Below are 22409 nucleotides of genomic sequence, written 5' to 3' on the forward strand. Positions count from 1 at the left end.
CATGCTGGCCATGAGCGCAGCAAAGTCTTTAAAAAAGGGATATTATTGAAGCAGATGCTACCACGCTACCAAATACACTGCCCCACACTTTGCTATTTAGTTAGAGCAAATAATGAAGTTGCTAAAAAAAAAAATGGGACAACAAGAGAAACTTCATCATGAGCTTGTTCCACAACCGGAGAAAGAAAAGTGACACCTGAAAATAAGACCATTTCTAAAATTCTCCAGCAATGGCTTTGGACCATCTTGAGATTTCTTTCCTGAGACTATGAATCTGTTAAGCTAAGAACAAAAGATCCATGAAGACATCTGAATGTAAATCAAAAGGGCATGAAGAAATATAGCTACACTGTTAGCAATAAATCTTTGATGATATACACTACTGAAGTATAATACATTCAAAAGTGGTTTGTAAATACAGTCCTTCCTATGTACCTTTAAGTTGGCAGTCATCTGCCGGTAATCAGTCTATCAAACAAAATCAACTCAAATCAATGAGGTGATTTTTCTATATAAATTACACTTTTCTTAACTTCTGAGTTTATGTCAGCATTACAGAATGCACATTCAAAAACTCCATCTTAAAATAAATTCATTTCAACCAACTTTCCTGTTAGTCATGACATCCTTTAAGTCTGCACTAGCTCAGAGACGAAAGCATTGGTTTAAGAAAGCAGCATTACACATGACACTTTGCTTCAGTTACTGTTCTGCTGGGTCCTAAGAAGATTGTTCAACATGAAACATATACAAATATAAAAAAGCCTTTTTCAGTAATCTTTCCTTGTTAAAGCTGTCCATTAATTTGTACATTAATAGAAACAATAAGAAAAATATGGGTAACCAGTTATAACGTATGATTTAAATAATACATTAATTTCTCTGTTGGAATGTTTGTCAACCAGTCAAGATTGCGTTATTTTCTCAAGTTTTTATAACAGTGGTTAAAGACGGCAGGGGGAGGGGGAGCATATTTAACATTTTTATAGTAGTTTCCCCACAGCTACTGCACTCATAGAATATCCCTGCAAATACAATTACTTCATTTGGCACATTTTGCACACAATCTGGAATTTCAATTACTTGTTAAATTTCTTCTATTGTAAACTATTTTTTTTACTATATATCACACAATAGTCAAGGTAATAGCAAATCTAAGGGGACACTTTAACAGTGAGGAACTCAAAGTATGAAACAAATTATTCTGGTATCTAAAATAACTTTACAGTACAAAGCAACTCCTACACACATATGGTAATAATTTGAAAAACTATCTTTTATTGGATTCTGGATAGTAATAACGGCATATGCTTTTTGTAGGTCTTCTCTTGTTAAACAAATTGCTCACAACATAATTCTTGAAGAAATTAAAATGCTTTGCATGTTTCCAGTTATATAATACCAAACTGATCACTCAAACAATTGACTTACAAGTTGAATCTGTAATTCTGAGTTCTACTTGAATGACACAAGCTAAGCCTTGGACAACTCTTAGGACAAGGTCTGGTTATTGACACCATTTACAGCTTTAATTATTTATAATAGCACATAAAACTTCTACCTCAATTTCAGAAGTAGTCTTAATTGATATTACACATACCAATCGTTTTAGAAAACAAGATGTTCTGCAATATTACTTTCAGTCCCTTATTGATAATGTATTATTTATAAACTACTAAATTAGGAAACTAATTCCTGAATTGCGCTCAAGCATTTTGAGTCCAATTCTCTTCTCATTTTATCATCCTCTAAAGTAATTATATGCAAGAGCATAACTGCAATAGCACTTTTTAGCTTAATGCTTTTGAAAATCCAAATTGTTCTAAGTTTCACTACCATTTCAATGTCATTTTAGCTGTAACTGTGTGAAGTATCTGATAAAATCATGAAGGAAGATCAGAGTAGGAGTAATAAACTATAAGAATTTTCTAACATGAACTAATGGGAGTAAAAGTCAAAAGCCCATCTTACTCTTATTAAACATGCACTCCAAAATCAGACCTTCAGCTGAATATTTAAAGTATACCTGGTGTGACTCAGTGCCAGCTAACACCAATTTTTAATTGGTTTTGGGTATCTGTGGAGCACCCTCAGGCTCCTTTTGAAACCCCTTCCTCATTAAAAAAAAAACTTTGTTCAACTTTACATCAAAAGTAATACTTGTATGTGTAAGACTTCCCCATTTTGCTATTACACATGAAAATGGATAATCTGTTTGCTCTCATAAACTAAAATTCTTTTAAGGCTATTTATATTATGTATTTAACACACTTTGCACACTCTGCAGAAGGCATGCAAACATATAATGTAAATATAGTGTTCAATTATAATCGTTTAACAATACGTAATTATATTGAATATCATTAAGTGGTAAATAATTTGTGCTGTTGCTTTATAGAAAAGCATTCTTCATCTTTCCCATTTGTGTGATACTTCAGGATTCCTGATCTTAACAGAATACCAGACACAAATCTAGCTAAAAAAATTATGAAATACATATAAGAGGAAGAAGGAAATGAAACATGATTTCATCTTGATAACCAGTGGAAAAGCAGTTAAGAAAAGAGAAGTTATGACTCGAACAACAGGTCAACACCTATCCCCTCTTATAAGCACTGAAATCCACTGAGAATCAGAACTGAGTAAAACCTGAAATGGGCCAGAGTGTTACCATTTTGAATGCCTGAAGGATTCTCCAGCTTCCAGGTCTTACATAGTACTTTCACTCTCTACTTGGGAGTGAAGACATTTTCACTAGCACCTTTACACGGTGACACCACACAGCAAAACAGCAAAGTAGTGCCTTACTGCACAACAAATTCAGACAAGTCCTTAGCTTGTGTAGTTTTCTCTCTGAAAGAGACTCTTTGCCTAAAAGGCCAAACGCCATCCAGCAACCAAATAAAAAGGAGCATCTTCCACCAAAAAACAAAATGAAAAAAAGCAATGGAAATTAATTGTTTTTACTTTTACTGCCAAGTTAAAAACAAACACTACACAGAAAAGCTTGGGTCAGGGGTCTTTTCTGCCAGGCCACTACTGCCACCTGCAGGGCAGCAAAACAAGGCTTGTGAGGGTAAGCCAAGCAGCACAGCTTTCACACAGGAGAGCCCTAAAAGTTACCATATCACATTAAATGAAGCAGGTTTTTTTTTTAACAGGGTTAGTATAATAGCTTGAAAGTTTACATGTAAGGGAATCTTAACAGGTTAAGATTTAGCAATGCATGCAGAGGGACAGACTTCCATGCACAACATCATCTTCTGGTTCCTTCAGGCAGGGAACACACATACTGGTATAGGCAGGCTAGACACGCGATCTAAGCTCATGCTACAAATTACACATAAAATTAATTTTTACCTGAAGGATTAACCAACTTAATTTCTTGGTTTTTAAATATAAAATTAAAACTATTTTAAAAGCAGTGAAGGTTTTATTAGCCAGCTACACAAAATGCAGATTTAAGTTAAAATTAGTATTTGTCACAAGGTAGAATAAAAACAGAATATTCAGGGTGATGACACAGGCCTCCAGAAATATGTGATCTTGCTTTAGGCAAAAAAATGTAAAGAGCTCTGACGTATAATATATTCAAGGAAAAGTTCCTAACTTCCACGTTGCATTTCTTATTATCACAGTTCCATATCTAAGACAGTGGCATTATCTGAATTGAAAATTATAATATGGATGCAAGGACTGATAAGAAAACCTGATTACTTTAAATAAGAGTGCAGCCTCTAAGTCAGAGCTCCAAATAATAAGAAATGAGAAATTACACTGTGATTTCATTTATGACAGTACCAGTGTTAGCAGTAAGAAAGAAATTAAGACCAACTGTGACACACCTAAAACATCTCCATGCTTCATTCCCTTTTAGAGCTACATCGAGAAGTACGTATTTCTTCATTTGCTCCTCCTTCACCTGAAGTCTAAAATCTGTTTCAAGGCCAGACTCCCTCAATGGCAGACAGGCATACAGCAGCTTCCGAAGGCTCAAAGGCTATACCAAAAGGTAGCAGCTACGGCATTGTGGATATAGGACCTGGGGGGCCTCAAAAATTTATCCTTCATCTACACCTTCTCTTCTCCCACTTCAAGATAGTGGTTAGCATCCATTTCACTCCAGGCAAGCTGGAGAGGCCCCAGCATCTTTGCTTCCAACAATAAATAGATGCAGGGTGCTATACTGATAAAATCTACAGTCTGTAAGTTTATTGTTTTAGATAAAGCTTATTCTTAACTGTTGGCTTCATACAAGCTAATATTAGACAGTACGTGAGGAAAATTAGACTACACACAGTCTACAAAGAGGCTAACAAGAATAACCATAAAATAAATCTCTTTACCAGAGATTTATTCTGAAAGGATTGAATAATTACATAACTCAAATTAGAGTTGAATGTTTTTAATTTCCATCTCTTTCTCCTCACAGTTTGACAGTGATGTTCCTGCAAGCTTCAAAATTCACCAGCATTTCAGGCAGGAGAAAGTGCGTACAGTATTGCTTTTAACAATACTTACCATTGTCCCTTCATCCTGTCTTGTAAAGAGCAAAGTTGCTCTTTAAAAGCATCTCTGGCACTTTGTATCGCTGGCAGGCTCTCATCACCGTAGCTTAACATAAATGTCCCACCTGCTGGTCCTCATATGAAAAAATATCTTTCATGTTAATAGCATAATAATCAAGACCTTCTAAATCAAGCCTTAGACTGCTCATAATAACTGTTTTTCAAACAGGATGTCCAGCACTTCCATGGGCAGAGCAGGTGTCACAATACATCCATAAACTCCAGCCTACAGCTCAATACCCAACTCCAAGACTGAGTTCAGAACCTGATACAATTATATTCTACTCTGTCACAACATGAACAGGCACAGAGAAATTACAGGTTAGCCAAAAAACCCCATGCTATTTGTTTAAAAGCAAGTATTTTATTTTAAATACTAGAGGGGGAGTTACTTGCTTTCTTGTTCTTGAGCAGTTAGAATTTCCATTTTTAAGGCTTTCTCTAGAATCATGAGGGTAGGAATATTTTAAGTGTTATTCTAAAGAAAGTTGAAACCCTTACAAAACCATATGACCATAAAAGGTAGGCTTTTTGAAAAAGCAAGTAAGTGACATGCAATAAAATTAGGAGAATTGGCAATATGGGCATGTGCTTAATATCATACAGTAAATACCATTTGAAACTAACTTGCTAGAAAGCCCAGTCATGAATCACACTATATGCTGGACATAGTATTTGGCACACCTATGTCTTCTGCGTGATCAGAATCCTACTAAGGAAAAAGAAATACAATCACACTCATATTTTGTGACTAAGCTACACGCATTAAAATTATCTCTTCAAAAGACCTTTAAAAAGGGTAATATTTTGTACTGCCATCTCTTGACAATCCAGTGGCAATTTAGTGATGAAACAAATGCAATGATATTTTTTTTTCTTAAAAACGTTTCTTTAAAATGCAATTATGTTTAAGTAGAAAGATTCTAGAATTCTCTGCATTTAACTTCCCAGATCAGGCAACATTCTTAAAGAACACTCAAATAAAAATTTATATATATACACGTATATAACTGAACAGTTCATACTGTGCGTCATAACTGGCATTGCTTCTATTACAGTACTACTATACAGAAAAAGGAAAAATCTTTCAACAAACTATAAAGTTTGATTCCTGCAGTTTTCTTTCCATAAAACTGTGTAATAAGTGCTAAGTTTTGCTGAGTTTATATGTAAGTTTTGCCACTTTAATACGGTGATTCTTTAACAGTTGTGGTAGCTGTGGTGATGTCAGCTATAATAAGGAATAACAGATGGGCTGGAATGAAGAACAAAGTATTTTCGAGCATCTGGATAGCTAAAAAAATTAAATGAGAGGGGTTTTATTTTGACCCCACCCACTATTACCCTATATGCGATTGCACTTTTATGCCTTATATACTTAATTCAACTGCCATTTTAAACGGTGATTCTTTAACAGTTGTGGTAGCTGTGGTGATGTCAGCTATAATAAGGAATAACAGATGGGCTGGAATGAAGAACAAAGTATTTTCGAGCATCTGGATAGCTAAAAAAATTAAATGAGAGGGGTTTTATTTTGACCCCACCCACTATTACCCTATATGCGATTGCACTTTTATGCCTTATATACTTAATTCAACTACAATATTTCTTCGTATTTTTTCCAGTTAAATTCAGTTCCTGTTGCCTTTCTACTGTTTGGAGAGCCCAGCTACACAAAGTACGTTCATCTAACCACCCAATGTACTATGATTCTGTGCCAGAGAACAAGTTTTAATTTCAAGTTCATATTTAGACCAGACTAATATTTTCTCAGTTGCAAATTGATCGCAAATTTTAATTTTCTTTAAAAAATATTGGAAGCTAAAACTTCATAAAGCACATTTTCAACCAATGGCTATACACCAGAATTCTGAACTCCAATATTTTGATTCACATTTCTCATTTAAATTAAACTGATGAGTCTGCTGGGCTACATATGAATTCAAATCTGGGAATTAAACCTGTGTCAAAACAAAGAATTTAAACACTAGCTTATATTCTCTTCTTTATGGAGACAGGTTGCTGAATCAGGGACTTTATATATAAACTTACTCAGATAAAGTGCCATGAAGTTACAAGCATGTTAACTATGTCAGTCTTAAGCTATCACTCATATACCGAAGACAAGTCTTGGTTCTATGAAGCAGTGAACAACAGTCGTCAGGGACTTTATACCTCATTAGACAAGTAAGTATACAAACCACACATTTCTTACTAGTCATTCTAATATTACGAAATACTAACAAATCAAAAAATCCAAAAGGAGTACTGTATTAAGCATTTTTCTAGAAGGCAAAAAAGTGATCCTCTCCATGGATGTATGCTCCAATAACTGTAAAATTCTTAATTATTTGGTGTTGGGGTAAAGATGGGATCATTTTTAAATGCAATAAATACAATAAATGTCTCTCTCAGTATTGTGTTCCCCTTCAAAACGCAAACTGATTAGCAACCCTGAAATGCAGCAGCACGTATCACTTGGCTTATGTTTAAAGTGCACTGGAGGTGGTATATGGACAAACTCTATTGGTCAGAGTCACCAGAGCAATACTTCTCAGCCTTGCAGTCAAGCTGCAGACTAATGGGAGAGACTGGACAGGAACAGAGTACTGGAACGCACAGTAAGCTACTTAAGCCATGAAAACCACCCAACCCTTCCTCACATATTCTTTTGAACCTAGGGTTAAAGCATCAAGGATTTTTTTGCAGGCATTCACTGTTGCTCATATGGTCCTCAAATAGCCAAGGCCAACAGTAACACTGACGGTTCAAAGGCGGCACATCAGACCAGCAAGCCAAAAAAACTTCCCACTTTGATCTGTAAGTATCCTTAGGTGGTCATCTCTGGTTAGAAAGAATGAATGCCACATGCCTGTAGTAGTATATGGCAAAACAGAAAAGTCAAAGACAGGTAGCAAGAAATCAGTACCTTCAAGCAAAACAGGCTGGAAATTACTAGATAACTAAACAACACTGTACACATCTTTTTACACTACTCATCTGTTATGCATATTACACATGCTTTTATTAGAAAAGAAGTAAGAAAAAAGGAAAGAAGCAGCTAGAAGTAAAATAATAATTCAGCACATAGCAAGAGACTATTGCTTCAGTAAATTAGAAGTCACTGTCTCCAAAACTAACTTGTAAGTATTTAAAAATATTGTAAAATACTCTCTTGTAATGCATCTGTGTAACCATAACACAAGTGGGAATTTTCCAAGAGACAGGAAAGTGCAGTAGCCATGGCTATCAGCACCACATGGGAAAATACAAATATTCAAACACTAATTAACATGATTACATAGAAAATTAATTTTCGGTACCTTCATTAGTCAAATAGTCTCTGCTGCTTTATTATTTCTGCAAGGGGAAGAAGGACTCATACAAGAACAACATTAGAAATTTTAGACCTACTGAATTACTTCATTTTGTCTTACAAGTAATAAGAAAATTGGACACTACTATAGCATCTTAAGTCAATAACTTTGAAGTGATTCAGTAAGCTGCAGTATTTCCTGCATCTCAGCCTATACAATGGAACTTTGAATTTATTACTTTAAGTCTCTAATTCAGTAGAATTCATAATCAAATACAAAACAGCATAAGTCAAAACATGAACACCAATCGCCTAGGGGTAGCTGGCTTTAATAGATGGCTGATAAATACATTACTATGTGATACAGTCTTAATGGGCTGGTGGTTCACAACACCGATGTTAGGAGTTCAGGCATAACCCCTGTAGTCAAGCCTGCAGTGATCATACTTGGAGAAGCAACAACAAAAAATTACCAAAGTAAATTCCAAATACCATAGTCAGTTGTAGTGCTAGCAATTAGCAGAAAAAAAATCATTTTTTTATTGCAAACTGAGCAAAGCAGAATCAGTGGTGAACCCTGATATGGAACCCTGTGATATTTTTATGGGATCATTCCTCAGTATAAAACTAGACAGACTTGAAGTTCATAAAGAGCTGAAGTGTGGATAAAGCTTACTAAGTAGTCCTGCTTGCCATTTTGAACATATAAAGTCTACCTCTATTTCCTGGCTTTTCAACAGTTGCTTTTGTTTAAAAAAGAAAATTATTTTTTCCCCAACTCAAATAATGAAAATCTATTTACTAGCTTAACTCAAGCTAAAAAGTTGGGTTCTGGAAATTTAATATTTTAAGAAACTCAGAAATTCTTATTCTTTAAAGGTGATAAATTACTTCTGGACAAAACACCTTTCCAGACTGCTTTATATTTCCTCTTCAGAAAACATGCTGTTCCATTACCAAGTAAAATGATATTTATCTGTCAAATAAATGAAAGTGAAAACAAATATTCTAGTAATTTTCACCAACTTGTCCATACCTGTCTACGCCTTGTAATAAAAGGAACTTCACATTTTACAAGGCATACACGTCATTTTGTGGGTTATTTGCTTCAAGAATCTTTCTTCCACAAAGAACAGTCCTTCTGCTCACAGATACAGTAGTACATATAAATGGTCACAAAATAAAGTTGGTTTCCATATTCTAATTCCTAGATGTAGCTCCTAAAAGCAAGAGGCATCATATATGCAAAGCATCCAGTTACCTATAGACAAGCACTACAGGTGGCTCTAAAGTTTTTTCTTTTGGGTGTTTCTAATCAAATTCCAACGTGGCTGAAGCTGAAAATATCCTTCATTTAAACATGAAGTTCACTGATAAACTGGTGCCTAACGTAGTAAGAGTCCCCAGTAGATTAAATAGAGAGGGAAGAATTATCTTTCCCACAATACATCCCCTAAACCCTGGGAAGGCTGGTTTACTGTTAGAACTGTGCCTGCAGATAAGTGACATCAACGTTTTTTTGCCATATAGATACCACCAGACTTCATTTCTGATGGATAGCCGAAAGCACAAAGAACCAAAATTAGGGGCAACGTGACATACTGACTTGAAAAAAGAGGTATTTGAGGAAGTTTGCAGTCTATTTCAGTTTAAAAGAAAAAAGACAGGCTACCATTTAGCATTCACAGGCTTATCAGATATAACTTGACGGCTGCGTACAAACAAAACCAAGTAGTAAAATTAAGACTAGTGAACTTTAAAAATGTTCAGAAGAAACAAAGTCCCTGATTTAAAGGCTTCATGCTTTCCTATTGCAAAAACAGGCTTGTAACTTGAAAGTAATAAAAACAGAAATCCCTTTCCTGAGACTACATCCCGGCTATAATGCTCTATCTATGCAGTTTTAACTCAAACTACAGTGGCATTTCAGATGTTTGTGATGGAAACATCCCTGAGGCTAGCAACACGAGCTATTTTGCTTCAGACTGAATGCACCTTAACATAATGTTCTAGTTTCAGGCCAGCCAGGTCAGAGTAACACTTAGTGCAATCAATCAGCCATTAAAACATGGTACTCTTAGGAACAGCTTTGCCAAGTGAGTTAGCGTCAAATAAATAGAAAAGTAGTTGTCTTAAGTATTTTAATCTACTCCAAGGACCTTTTATGGTCAAGCATATGGAGACAGGATAATTCAAGCACAGAAAAACAAATACGACTTGTGATATAGGCCCTTAAAAAGTTACTTTCTGCTACTTTCTGAACAAGTTATTTCAGATGCTTCAGACAAACATAACCCACCTTTTTGGTGGGCAAGTATTAAGTCACTTGCCTTTACAGGCTCAAATCCCTGCCAACAGGAAAAAAAAATAATTTCATATGAGGTGCTTCAGCTAACAGGAACCCTATGTAGGAACCACATTCCTATGGGCTTGCTCCCCACACAATCACCTGAATTATGAGGGGGGGAGAGAGAGAGAGAGGGGAAAAAAAAAATCTAACACATCTCAAGAAGCATCGAAAAGTGACAAATTCATAGAATCGGTAATCTACAAACATAAGAGATACTGCTCACATGATTTCCTTTGCAAAGGAGATGTGGAGGTACAAGGAAGATCTTAGGAAAGAGGTCTCTGGTGCAACAGAAAAATGGAAACTAAAGGGCAAGAAAAAAGGGAAGGGATTTTGAAGTCAATGCTAAGAAGATATTTACATAATTATGGTGGATACCAAACAAACACTGCTGCTCACAATTACCATTTCAACACTGAAAATTTGAGGGGAGTAGGAATTCTTGTAAATCCTTTCTGTAACTTCCGAGATTTCAGCTATTCTAACTGCAGCATATGGACAGTTTCTCTTCAAACCACTCTAGAAGGGGTGTTTTTGTTGGTTTTTTGAGGTTGCTTGGGGTTTTTTAATCAGCTTGGGCAGAACACCTAAACCATTTTCTTCAAGAGCTTCAGGTTCAGTGAGAATGCTTTTGCACAGCCATAATTTTAAGGATGGCAACACAGGGCATGCAAAAATGTAACTATCCAAGCAGGCTTATCAATGGGAAGATGAATTTGTGCTGAAACAAAGTCCTAAGCAGTTTAAATTAATCCAAATTGTCAATGTAAGGGGTTATACCTCTGAAGCAATCCAGGCAGTGTTAAGCATGTAGGAGTCCCCTTGACATTAAAACAATGTCATAAACAGTTAGTAACTATACATTAACTGAACCAGTATATAAACTTCTAACAAAATAAGGGACTATCCAAGCATTATCAATGGGAAGATGAATTTGTGCTGAAACAAAGTCCTAAGCAGTTTAAATTAATCCAAATTGTCAATGTAAGGGGTTATACCTCTGAAGCAATCCAGGCAGTGTTAAGCATGTAGGAGTCCCCTTGACATTAAAACAATGTCATAAACAGTTAGTAACTATACATTAACTGAACCAGTATATAAACTTCTAACAAAATAAGGGACAAACTTCTATAACAATGATTAGAACTGAACTTCCAGTTCAGTGATCACAGTTATAGAGATCATCAGGTAAAACCCAGAATAAGACAAACTCTCAAATTTTTGCCTGTAGTTCAAGCTTCCTATCACAAGCTTTTATAGGACATTTTCAATTTCCTGACAGAGAACACTCAGGTTTTAACAGAAGGCAAAAAAGTGTAGTTCAACAGCTTAAAAATACATCACTTTTAGAGTGCAGAGACACCTCACCAAAAATGTTCTAAGTAACCACTTATCTTTGATCCTATTTTTCCTTGCATGTTTCTGAAAATGTGATGGAAATCAAGCAGTTTATGCTGGAATTTAATCCCAAATGTTGTACTATGTTCTCATCATTATTTACATACTGGTATTGCAATAGAGAAATACTGCATTTCATATTATTGTAAGAGGAAAAATCAATTCATAAAGAAGAAGGAGGGGCACACACCAAAAACACAAGTTACTTAGCTGGAATTCTCCAAAGCACTTGAACAGTTGATCTTAGAAGTAGACTATCAAGATTACAGTATAAAGTATATGACTGCCTTTATGAGGCAATCACTACCCCTGTCCCAAGGGGATTTACATAAAATAGCTTCTAATAATGCTTTTCTTATCCAGCAAGCCAGAGCCACACGTTAGAAGTAATAGACATTATGCCAACAAGAAAATACACATGAACATACATGATCTGTAGAGACGACTGCTTTCAGAACACTCCATTTACTTTGTAAGTATTATTGCAATAAAAGTGGAAAGGATGAGAAAGTAATTAATTGACATATGTCTTATTTAAGGCACTTCAATCTCTCAGCAGTGTAGGATTAACAACTCTATGCTTATTAAAGTACTTAATATTATTTATGTTACGGTAGTGCCCAGAGGCCCCAACTGAGACTGAAGCCTCTCTTGAGTGGAGTATTAGAAAATCATTATCACACTGAGTCAAAGACTTCCCTTTCAAATTATTCAAAAAAACCCAAAAAAACCCCCAAAACCCATATTCTTTTGTTTAAGCCAAATTACTACCTCTATAAGCTTTACTACAGTTTCTGCTGTTTAGCTTAACTTTTAGTGTCAGAAAGAAGTAAAAGCATACTGCATATTTTTAAACAGAAAGCCAGAAGAAGCATAGCTCTGAAACATGTATGCCCCAGACTTCTCCCTGCCTTTCAGGCCATGGGGTCTAGACACACAGACATTCCTTCATTTATCAGTACCTGTATAAAGAGGTTTGTATAACTAGATTGCTGCCTCTCCACCCTCTACAGAACAAAACCCCAAACCAAACCCTACCATTAATAGGTCTGTTGGAATTCTGAATCCAGCTAGCAAAATGATCTGGGACAAATTAGCAAGCTCTCAAAATTCTCACTAAGATCAAACTACTGAGTGTTAAAGTTCACATGGAACAGGCAGAATCTGCATAAACTTCTCAGAGGCATTATTGAAACAGATGGTTCAATAATATGAGTTTCCAAACAAATAATTGTATATACAAATATTAGTACAATCTGCTTTTGTAAAAATCAATGCCTTTTTCAAATTTTTTCTGACACAAATATTTTTTCCAAACCTCAAATGCTGTACTGTCATATCCTGCATAATTAACTTTTGGTTTATACTAACTGGCCCACTGAGACTATTTGTTATATTTTACTTGTAAGACCTGTTGGATGAAAGCCAGCACAACTCTCTCCAGAGAGTCTAAAAAAAATTTAAATTACAAATTATTAAAAAATCATTAGGTAACCATTAGTACCAAACAAAACACAAACCCCTCAGATTACTCTGCATAAGTCAGTAAAGCTAGTTAGTCAGATGTTGTATTTTCATCTGTTATGAGATAAAACACATGACATGACCAAGTATTCAACAATCCAGGGTATGTTAGCACAGCAGCCACAAGCCTGCTGGGGATCAGAAGTAATCTACCTGACAAAGACACTCCTACTGCATCCTGTATGGTCACAGGCACTGGGCAGCCAGCACCTACCACAGCTCTGGTGGCACACACTACAGGCATAAGCTGGATTGTAAAAACACTAGCCGAACTTTTCTGTAGTTTGCTTATTTCAGTGACAGACTCAGCAGAAGTTATCAGTATGTCCTAATTTCTCTACACTCGATCCCCCACCAAACTAGCTTTTCCCTGACCTGTCTTATGTGTATTTTACAAAAAGTTTTGGTCTGTTGCAGTGCAATCCTAAGCAATTTAAACGGTTCCTTAATTTCTACAATTTAACATTGGTGTTGAATAATCTGTTCCAACAAATCATCTCTGGAATTCATATGCTCTTAAATGCTTAATGAAGAACAGATTTTCAGTGAGATTCGCTATTTTCCTGTCTCAGGGAAGGATCTTACCAGATTGCAAAGCTTCACTTTTCATTCTTTTAAAAGAAGAAACTACTCCACTGGAAGTATGAGACCCCAGGTTCTACCTTCACTCAAGGAAAACAGAATGTCTAAAGCACAGTACAGCAATTCTAGCATTCTTCTAGAATTAATAGTATGCCCATTAATGAAATGAGTATTTTACAAAACAAAGAAAAAACACTTTGAATTTTCCTTTTACAAGTCACCTTATTTGTTACATACCTCAGAACTGTTTGTTAGGATCTACAAGCAAATTTCACAACTGGAAATGAATCTGAAAAAAGTAAACTTTAACAAGTTACTTACTGTAAATTTGCTACTTTTACTGATACAGGAATGTGGGGAAGTTGAGTGGCCCATTTCAGTGTAACATCTTGATAAACATTCAACATTTTATTATGGTTTCCAACTAGAGTGTTTATTGTTCCTTCTTTCACTGTTAAAGATATAAAACCAGTTTTAGGATGAAAGATTTTCAAAAGCCAGTACTTTTCTTTGAGGCTTATATCATTACACTATTTTTTCTTTTCCTTTTAAGCTATTACTTGTTATAAATGAATTTAGTATAATTAAAGTGTCAAAAGTTAGGAAAGTTACACTGACAATAACCAAGGATATATGTGATTAATTATGGATACCAATTTCAATTGCATACTACACAACACATCCCACAACTTTCCAAGGTTCTAGCCAGCCATGTTTGGTAATTTAAAACATGACTAACAAGACTCATAATTGCCATGTTACCATGCCAGGATAGATATGACAAAATACACATTGGTTAAATATCAGCTACTTATACTCTTCATTAATTCATTGACCTGTGAATACTGATTAAAGGTGTATGCATTTATAGGTTTTATTTATAGTATAATATAAATCAGAACTATAAAATGTGAAGTTTGTTAAGATCACATTTATGAAGTCTAAAATGGTATTTTAAGTCTAAAACAAGACATGGTGTCAAAAATTTATCAGATAGTTTTTGAAACATTAATACAGAATAGGTATTAAGAACCTGCAGTTCTATAGCGGCGTCCAGCCAAGTTGCTTCCATACAATGTAATAAGTTAGTTTCATTTTGTAACAGCAAATTTTATTTGACTTTTTTTTAACTATCAGTAAATGACAGAAGGTCCTCAAACACTCGTTTACCCTTCCAAAATCTCTCATTCTTCTGTGTTTGTTGCTTTGGTAGCCTGGGCACACTTCTCAAACACTAGAGAAGTACCTCAATTTGGTGATGAGAAAGTATCTATTTAGATTCTAAAAATTATGACACTTCACACTAAGTAACATTTGAAAATAAACCTGCTTCATCCAAAAAGACAGCTCCAATTCCACAAATTTTCTACAAATCAACAGCTTATTCAGAAAAATATATTTATTCAGTGGAAAAAAAATGTCTTAGTTGTAAAAGTAACCAAGCTAAAGTTAAGTTGAATTTTCCTTTTACCAACCTGAACAATAAGGAATGAAGCAACTCGGACTGTAATCAAGCTTTTTCATGAATCGAATTTGTCCATTATCCTTAAGGCAAAAGAAGTTTCTCTCACCAAGCACAAAAACAGAAGAAACTGCCTGATTAAAGGAGACAACGCATATATCCAGTGCTTGCTCTCCGATGTTTAAAACCCAATCCACCTTCAAAAGAAAAAACATGCTCCAGAGATCAGTTGACAGCTGCATACTAAAGACAAAACTTATAGAGAAGGCTTAGAACTCATCAAGTTACATAAATATAATTAACATAGATAGAAAAGCAAAATCAAGGTCTTTTTTTGAATGAGAAAATATTAGTTATCCTCTTATTTTGAAGGCAGTTGGTAACTTTCCTTATTGTGAGTAAAGCAGCAAAAACATCATCCACTTTTTGAAATAGTCATAGAATCATAGAATCATTGAGGTTGGAAAAGACCTCTAAGATCATCGAGTCCAACCGTCAACCCAACACCACCATGCCCACTAAACCATGTCCCTAAGCACCTCATCTACACATCTTTTAAATACCTCCAGGGATGGGGACTCCACCACTTCCCTGGGCAGCCTGGTCCAATGTTTCACCACTCTTTCAGTCAAGAAATTTTTCCTTACATCCAATCTAAACCTCTCAGCCTCCTTTTCTCCAGGCTAAACAACCCCAGTTCCCTCAGCCACTCTAGTCATGAATTGATGGGTATGCAGTTCACTTAATTATATTTAAATTTTAAAATACACGTCCCATTCAAAATGAAAATGCTTTATACTTTGACTATTAAATCCAAGAACAGAGTATTAGAATCATTTAAAATCTCCCTCTGTACATGTCCTTAGATATTAAGGGCAAGGTTAGAGAGCAGAAGGTAGTAACTTATTCTACCAATACATGTAAATGGAAAAATAGACAGTTTTAGGTGTGTACGCCAATATTCATGCTTACAGTCACTAATGTACACCCTTCAATCTGAAGAATGTTTGTGTATATGTTAGCTTGTCTACTTCTCCAACTACATACATTGATATAATAAGCAGCTACTTACAAATCCCGCCTTGCCTATATCCTTACATCTTTAAACAATACTACTGCTTATTGATACCTTTCACTGGTTTGTTATTTCAGCTCCTCCGAGAAATTTCAACTAATTCACACATGCAAAAATTGCTTTTGCCTGCTGCCAAGCTGGTTAAACAGAAATTCAGAATTTCTGAAGTCAAAAAATACCGAAGTTCAACTGTCAGCACTTCCTATACGAACAGCATCTATCATTTTGCTTAAAGAACACAGAACGTGTTAGTAAACATACTGGCATGTCTGATGTATGAAGCTGGAAGTGCCATCTTACAAGTCAAAGGGAAAAAAAAGCCAGGCTTATTACATTCGTCTCCATGTATGCTTCTCATTTTAGACTAAAAAAGAAATGTACTTAATTTGCAGCATACCTGATGAAGCTTCCAAATTTCTTATTTAAAAACTATGTCTTCTCCTAATTCAAAATGCAGGATTCTGACTGACTTACAGTTTCAAAAAATTCTACGATTAGCCACTGGAAGGAAGATGCATATTTTACTGTCATACCTGAAATATGCTGAATCTAGCATTTTACGCAGTATATTTAGCAGACAAGCAATTCTACTGCAGGACCACAGAGAATGAAATTCTCTTCCTCTTAATAGCAGACAGCTCAAATATTAAACAACTTATTCACAGGGACCTCCTGAAGACCACTGAATCCACAGGGTTTTGACAAAAAGAGTCCGGGATACTGATTATTTATGGAAACATTTTTCACTCCCCAAGTAGAATGAGGTTAATTTTGTAAGTCCAATACAAAGACACAAATAGACTTAAATTAAAAACATAAGCAAGATTTCAGGTGTACCTATTTATCTATCTTACTACAGTTTAGGTTCTGTATTACAAAGACTGCCTTAGAAATAGTTATTTCCAGTACACAGTTCTCTCTTTTTTTTTTTCCTCCTTAGAACAACAGTGAGTTTTAAGGCCCAACCTTAAACAACTGAGGCCCAAAGAAATCTTAACAGAAATCTACTGGAGTCTTTCCATTGCCTTTAATGGCAATTGGATCAGGTCCTTTGTCAGCAGACAATGTTTCCATTCGCTACTTAGCCTTGGTCTTTTTAACATGTATGCAGTGTACCATACAGGTTATGTAAAATAAACAGGTTTTACCGCAAGTCTTTTTCCAGAACTAAGTTTTTGCTGTTCTGTTTCTTGTCTTTCATCAGCATCTGTCGCAAATGCCAGCACTTGGTATCTGTTATAGGAAGTTTAAAAAAGTAAAAAAATAAAATATATCTTTGTAGTTAATACCCTTACATTAAGTAAAAAATAAAGTATCATATTATGAGTACACATACACAGTAAAAGCACAGTCTGAAAGGATTGTTAGAAAGCCTACTGCAACACATCTATCATCAGCAAAGATGTTAAAATAAATATCACTGTAGGACAACAGCTAAGTGTAAAGGCAGAAATTAAAACAAACATTTCTATTCAGATTTTATCTGGTGTTAAAATAAATTCAACAGCTAAATATATTAGAGGATAGAAATCTAGACCACAAAGAAGACAGAAGCAAGAAACCAACATATTTTCAAATTGTGAAATTAGAATTCTAATAAAAAATGAACTGTTTTCTCTTATTAAACTTTAAACTACCCTGAAATACAATCTGCTATATCTAATAGTTACACTCTCGGGCACATCCATTAAGTAAAATAAGTGGTTCCAATCCAAGAGCTAACAGTAAACTGGCACCAGTAGGTGGCACATCTAGCAAAAGATGGGAGGTTTGTGGATTTGGGTTTTTTTTATTATTTTGTAACTGCCAACCAACCATACTAAGAAAAATTAGCAATGAAGACATTAGAACAAAAGATGCCGATAGCCATAAAAGCTTCATACATCTATCTGTCCTCATTTACACCTATGCAATCCTCAATGTTCAAACCATGTCCTCATTGACTCTTCTGTAACTACTTCTTTCCTGAATTTGTACTGGTGTCCTAACTTACTGAACTACCCTGTTTCCAATGTATGCACGTTAGGTAATCTGTAAAATACTGAAGTTTCCTACAATAGTGAAATAAACAACAACAACAACAACAACAACAAAAACTTTGCCAAAAGACAGCATTCAATTTTGGAAGTCATGGAGTGCCATCAGCTCCTAAGCTCAAACCAACACAATTCTGAATGTTCCAATTCAAGTCTAACAAATAAAAGTATGTATTTTTGTATATTGTCAAAGTTACAGATTTAAAATGATGACACCAGCAGCCCTCACATTTCAGATGCATGTATTGTGATGCTTGCTACTGAAGGATTTTAGTTTCTAAAATTATTTTACTTACAGAAGTAAACTATGTACTTGGAGTAAGAAATTTAATTGCTTAAGGTCAATGCTATGACCTAGTTAAAAATACTAAATAAGCTGCTTTTAGTACTATTATCATGTCTTTAAGCGTCCTCTTTACGAACAAATTCACTTCCCTTTTTCAGTTTAACGCATTTATAAGAGAAGTTGCAGATTCTGACCTAATAAAATACTTACAGAAGTAAACTATGTACTTGGAGTAAGAAATTTAATTGCTTAAGGTCAATGCTATGACCTAGTTAAAAATACTAAATAAGCTGCTTTTAGTACTATTATCATGTCTTTAAGCGTCCTCTTTACGAACAAATTCACTTCCCTTTTTCAGTTTAACGCATTTATAAGAGAAGTTGCAGATTCTGACCTAATAAAATTTTCTCTTTTCACCATATTTTATTGATAGTCTTGGCCAGCACATTATCATTTCATTAACTAATCAGGGACTAATACATACTTCTCAAACCAAACTCCCATTGAACAGCAATATGTATTGACGTTTAAGTACTAACTACCTGCATACAAGTCTTTCATCACAAAAAACTCAAGCCACAGATGACCAACACAAACTTTCAATTCAGCTATCACATCAAGTATACAATCATTTAAGTAAGAAGCATTTTGCTTTTAGATCTTGAAAGAATTCAGAATCAACACAGGAAATATTGCTTTTAAATCAAGGCATTGGTCTGTATGAGCTATAGGAAGATGGATAATTTGAAATTTGGCAACTTGTTCTGCTAAAGACAGTAGATAGAACTGCTATATTTTTCATTTATTATAATAAGAAAAAAAACACGTTTAATACAACCATGAAAATAACCTCTTCTCTCCTTATCATGTCTATTTCCTTTACTTTAGAAGGATTACTTAACTCTATTCTAATGTCCTAATAGTTCAGACACACACTACAGATTAGTACCACAGTGTCTTAACACTTGGCACTAAAGACCAATAACCAGAATCCAAGTGAAGAATTCCTCTAAAACTACACCTTCCTACAATAAAGAAAGCACATTTGTGAATCAGTGACAGACTGAGGAAAAATTTTAGCCACATTTGTTGTAAAAGTCAAGAATGTAAACAATGAAAACGCATGAGATACTCATTTTAAAGAAAAAATATTTCTTTATTCCTTACCAATATTAATAAATTCTGTTCTAATTTATTTCTTAGGAAAAATATGAATTCTCTACTAAATTACTTTTACTTGCAACATATATATCTTCTCCTGTATTAAGAAAATAGTACACAATGTCTATAATCTGCTCATGCAATATCCAGAATCTAAGAACCATCTGATCAAGCTTAAGCAGCATAATAAAAAGAGTATTGCTTGAGAAATTCAGGTGATAGAGCAGGGTAGTGCAACAAAGCATTGTGTTAGATTAACATTCCCTGGATTAGATTCCCAAGGCATAATCTATAAAAGGTGACATTCTTATTTTCTTTGATATGATTACCTCTGAAAAAATCCTTAAGGTACCTGTCAGCCCATTCCTCCAGTGTGATGAGATTCCTCTGAATGGTAGTCCTACGCTCTTTGTCTTAGCCACTTCCTACAATTTGGTATCATCCTTGAATTTCAGGACATGCGTTCTGTCCTATTGTCCAGGATAAAGATGTTAAAGAAATACTGGCTCCAGTATCAGCTCCTGAGGAACATCACTCTTCTTTGGCTGCTAGTTAGAACTGTGGACAACTACTAATCTGTAAGCCTGACAGCTCTGCCACTTTTTCTTCCATTTTTTAGTTTTTTTTTTTTATCATGGGTAGTAGCTCCATCCCAAACACCACACCACCTCAATTTACTGCTAGGCACAGAAATTCAAAAAGCCTAACAGCAGACCTTGTTAGTTTTAATGGAGAAATGATGAGGCAAAGCAAACATTAAGTTCCTCGGTCTTTTCACACCTTTGTTAAAATTGCCCAATCTGTTAAGTAGTGGGTCAATTTCCTGGATCTACCTTTTTACATCTGAGGTATCTGTGGAAGTCCTTGTTCTTCAGACCCTCTGAGAGTAGAAGTTTTAACCAAGCTTATATCTTCTCAATCCCATCCCCTGCATACCCACATGATGTTTTATATTCCTCCTTAGTAGTCCATTTTAACTGCCACCTCGTAAGTTTCCTTTTTTCCATTTGAACTGTCAGGAGCTACCTGTTCAGTGAAGCTGCCTTCTGCTACTTCTTATTCTCTTGAACACTGAAATGGATTGTTCTTGGTCTTTGAGAAGGTTATCCATGAAGATTCACCAGCTCTCCTGAGCCCTTTTGCTCTTCAGGGCAGCCTCTCACAGGATCCTGCATACCAGTTCCTTGAACAAGCCCAAGTCTGTTCTCTTGAAATCTACAGTCTTTAGTCCACTGCTTATCTTCCTCACTTCTATCAGGATCTCAATCTATATCATCTCATGGTCACTGCAGCCAATGTCTGCAACACTCAACAGCAGATGCTGACTATTACTTCTCCAAACATTTCTTTCTTCCTTCTGAGTTGTAGATTCAGCAAAGCATCTTCCCTAGCCAGGCTGTCTAGCACCTGCATCAAAAATGTTTTCCCTAATGCACCTCAGAAACCTTTCACATTGCTGAAGTCCATTATGTTGCCCTCCCAGCAGACATTAGTCCTCCATGAGAACAAGGGCCTGCAATTGGGAAACTTCTTGTTTAAAAAAGGCTTCATAGCAGACACCACAACGTCCCCTTCCTTAAGCACGCATCTGATTCTAAACAGATGGATGCTTGATAAACTCTCAACATGGTGGTTCCGTAAGAGAGCCCCATGTATTCAAGCTGCTCCTCCATGGTGAACATAAATCCCCCCTTGCCTGTCTTTTCTTCCTGAAGAGCCTGGAGTCATCAATTACAGCACCTTAGGCATGCAAGCTACCCTGTCACATCTCTAACTGCACACACAACTTCTAGTTCCTCCTCTTTGTTGCCAAGGCTGTAGGTGTTTGTAAATACGCACTTAATAGGGGCCCTCACTCATCCCACTTCCTCTAAGGTATTATGAAAGCATCCTGCTTTGTGCACTTGACCATTATGCCCTATACCATCACTTACATGCTGGATTTAGCACTGATCCCTCAGTCTAGCAGTCAAGGAGGTTAACAAGCCTCCTCTGCCACTTTGTCAGGTGGATTCCATCTCTCCCCATCAGACCTCATTCCTTTGAATCATAGAATCATTAAGGTTGGAAAAGACCTCTAAGATCATCGAGTCCAACCGTCAACCCAACCCCACCATGACCACTAAACCATGTCCCTAAGCGCCTCATCTACACATCTTTTAAATACTTCCAGGGATGGGGACTCAACCACTTCCCTGGGCAGCCTGGTCCAATGTTTCACCACTCTTTCAGTAAAGAAATTTTTCCTCACGTCCAATCTAAACCTCCCCTGGTGCAACTTGAGGCCATTTTCTCTTGTCTTATCACTTGTCACTTGGAGAAGAGACGAACACCCACCTCGCTACAACCTCCTTCCAGGTAGTTGTAGAGAGCGATGAGGTCTCCCCTCAGCCTCCTTTTCTCCAGGCTAAACAACCCCAGTCCTCAGAAGACTTGTTCTCCAGACCCCTCACCAGCCTCGTTGCCCTTCTCTGGACACGCTCCAGCACCTCAACGTCCTTCGTGTAGTGAGGGGCCCAAAACTGAACACAGTATTCGAGGTGCGGCCTCACCAGGGCCAAGTACAGAGGGGTGATCACTTCCCTACTCCTGCTGGCCACACTATTTCTGATACAGGCCAGGATGCCATTGGCATTCTTGGCCGCCTGGGC

General features: G+C 35.9%; 1 protein-coding gene across 1 annotated transcript in view; it reads right to left on the bottom strand.

The window, feature by feature from the left end:
* Positions 1-22409, bottom strand: part of BBS9 (Bardet-Biedl syndrome 9) — a 100196-nt gene that overhangs the window by 32106 nt on the left and 45681 nt on the right. The window contains exons 7-9 of the mRNA XM_019470538.1: positions 17424-17508; positions 15214-15397; positions 14060-14189 (exon numbers count right to left, since the gene is read on the bottom strand). Of these exons, the coding sequence (XP_019326083.1) occupies positions 14060-14189; positions 15214-15397; positions 17424-17508 (399 nt within the window). The remainder of the gene's footprint in view (positions 1-14059; positions 14190-15213; positions 15398-17423; positions 17509-22409) is intronic.

The sequence above is a fragment of the Aptenodytes forsteri genome, unplaced genomic scaffold (genome assembly GCF_000699145.1).
Source record: "Aptenodytes forsteri isolate BGI_AS27 unplaced genomic scaffold, ASM69914v1 Scaffold270, whole genome shotgun sequence".
Taxonomy (NCBI): Eukaryota; Metazoa; Chordata; class Aves; order Sphenisciformes; family Spheniscidae; genus Aptenodytes; species Aptenodytes forsteri.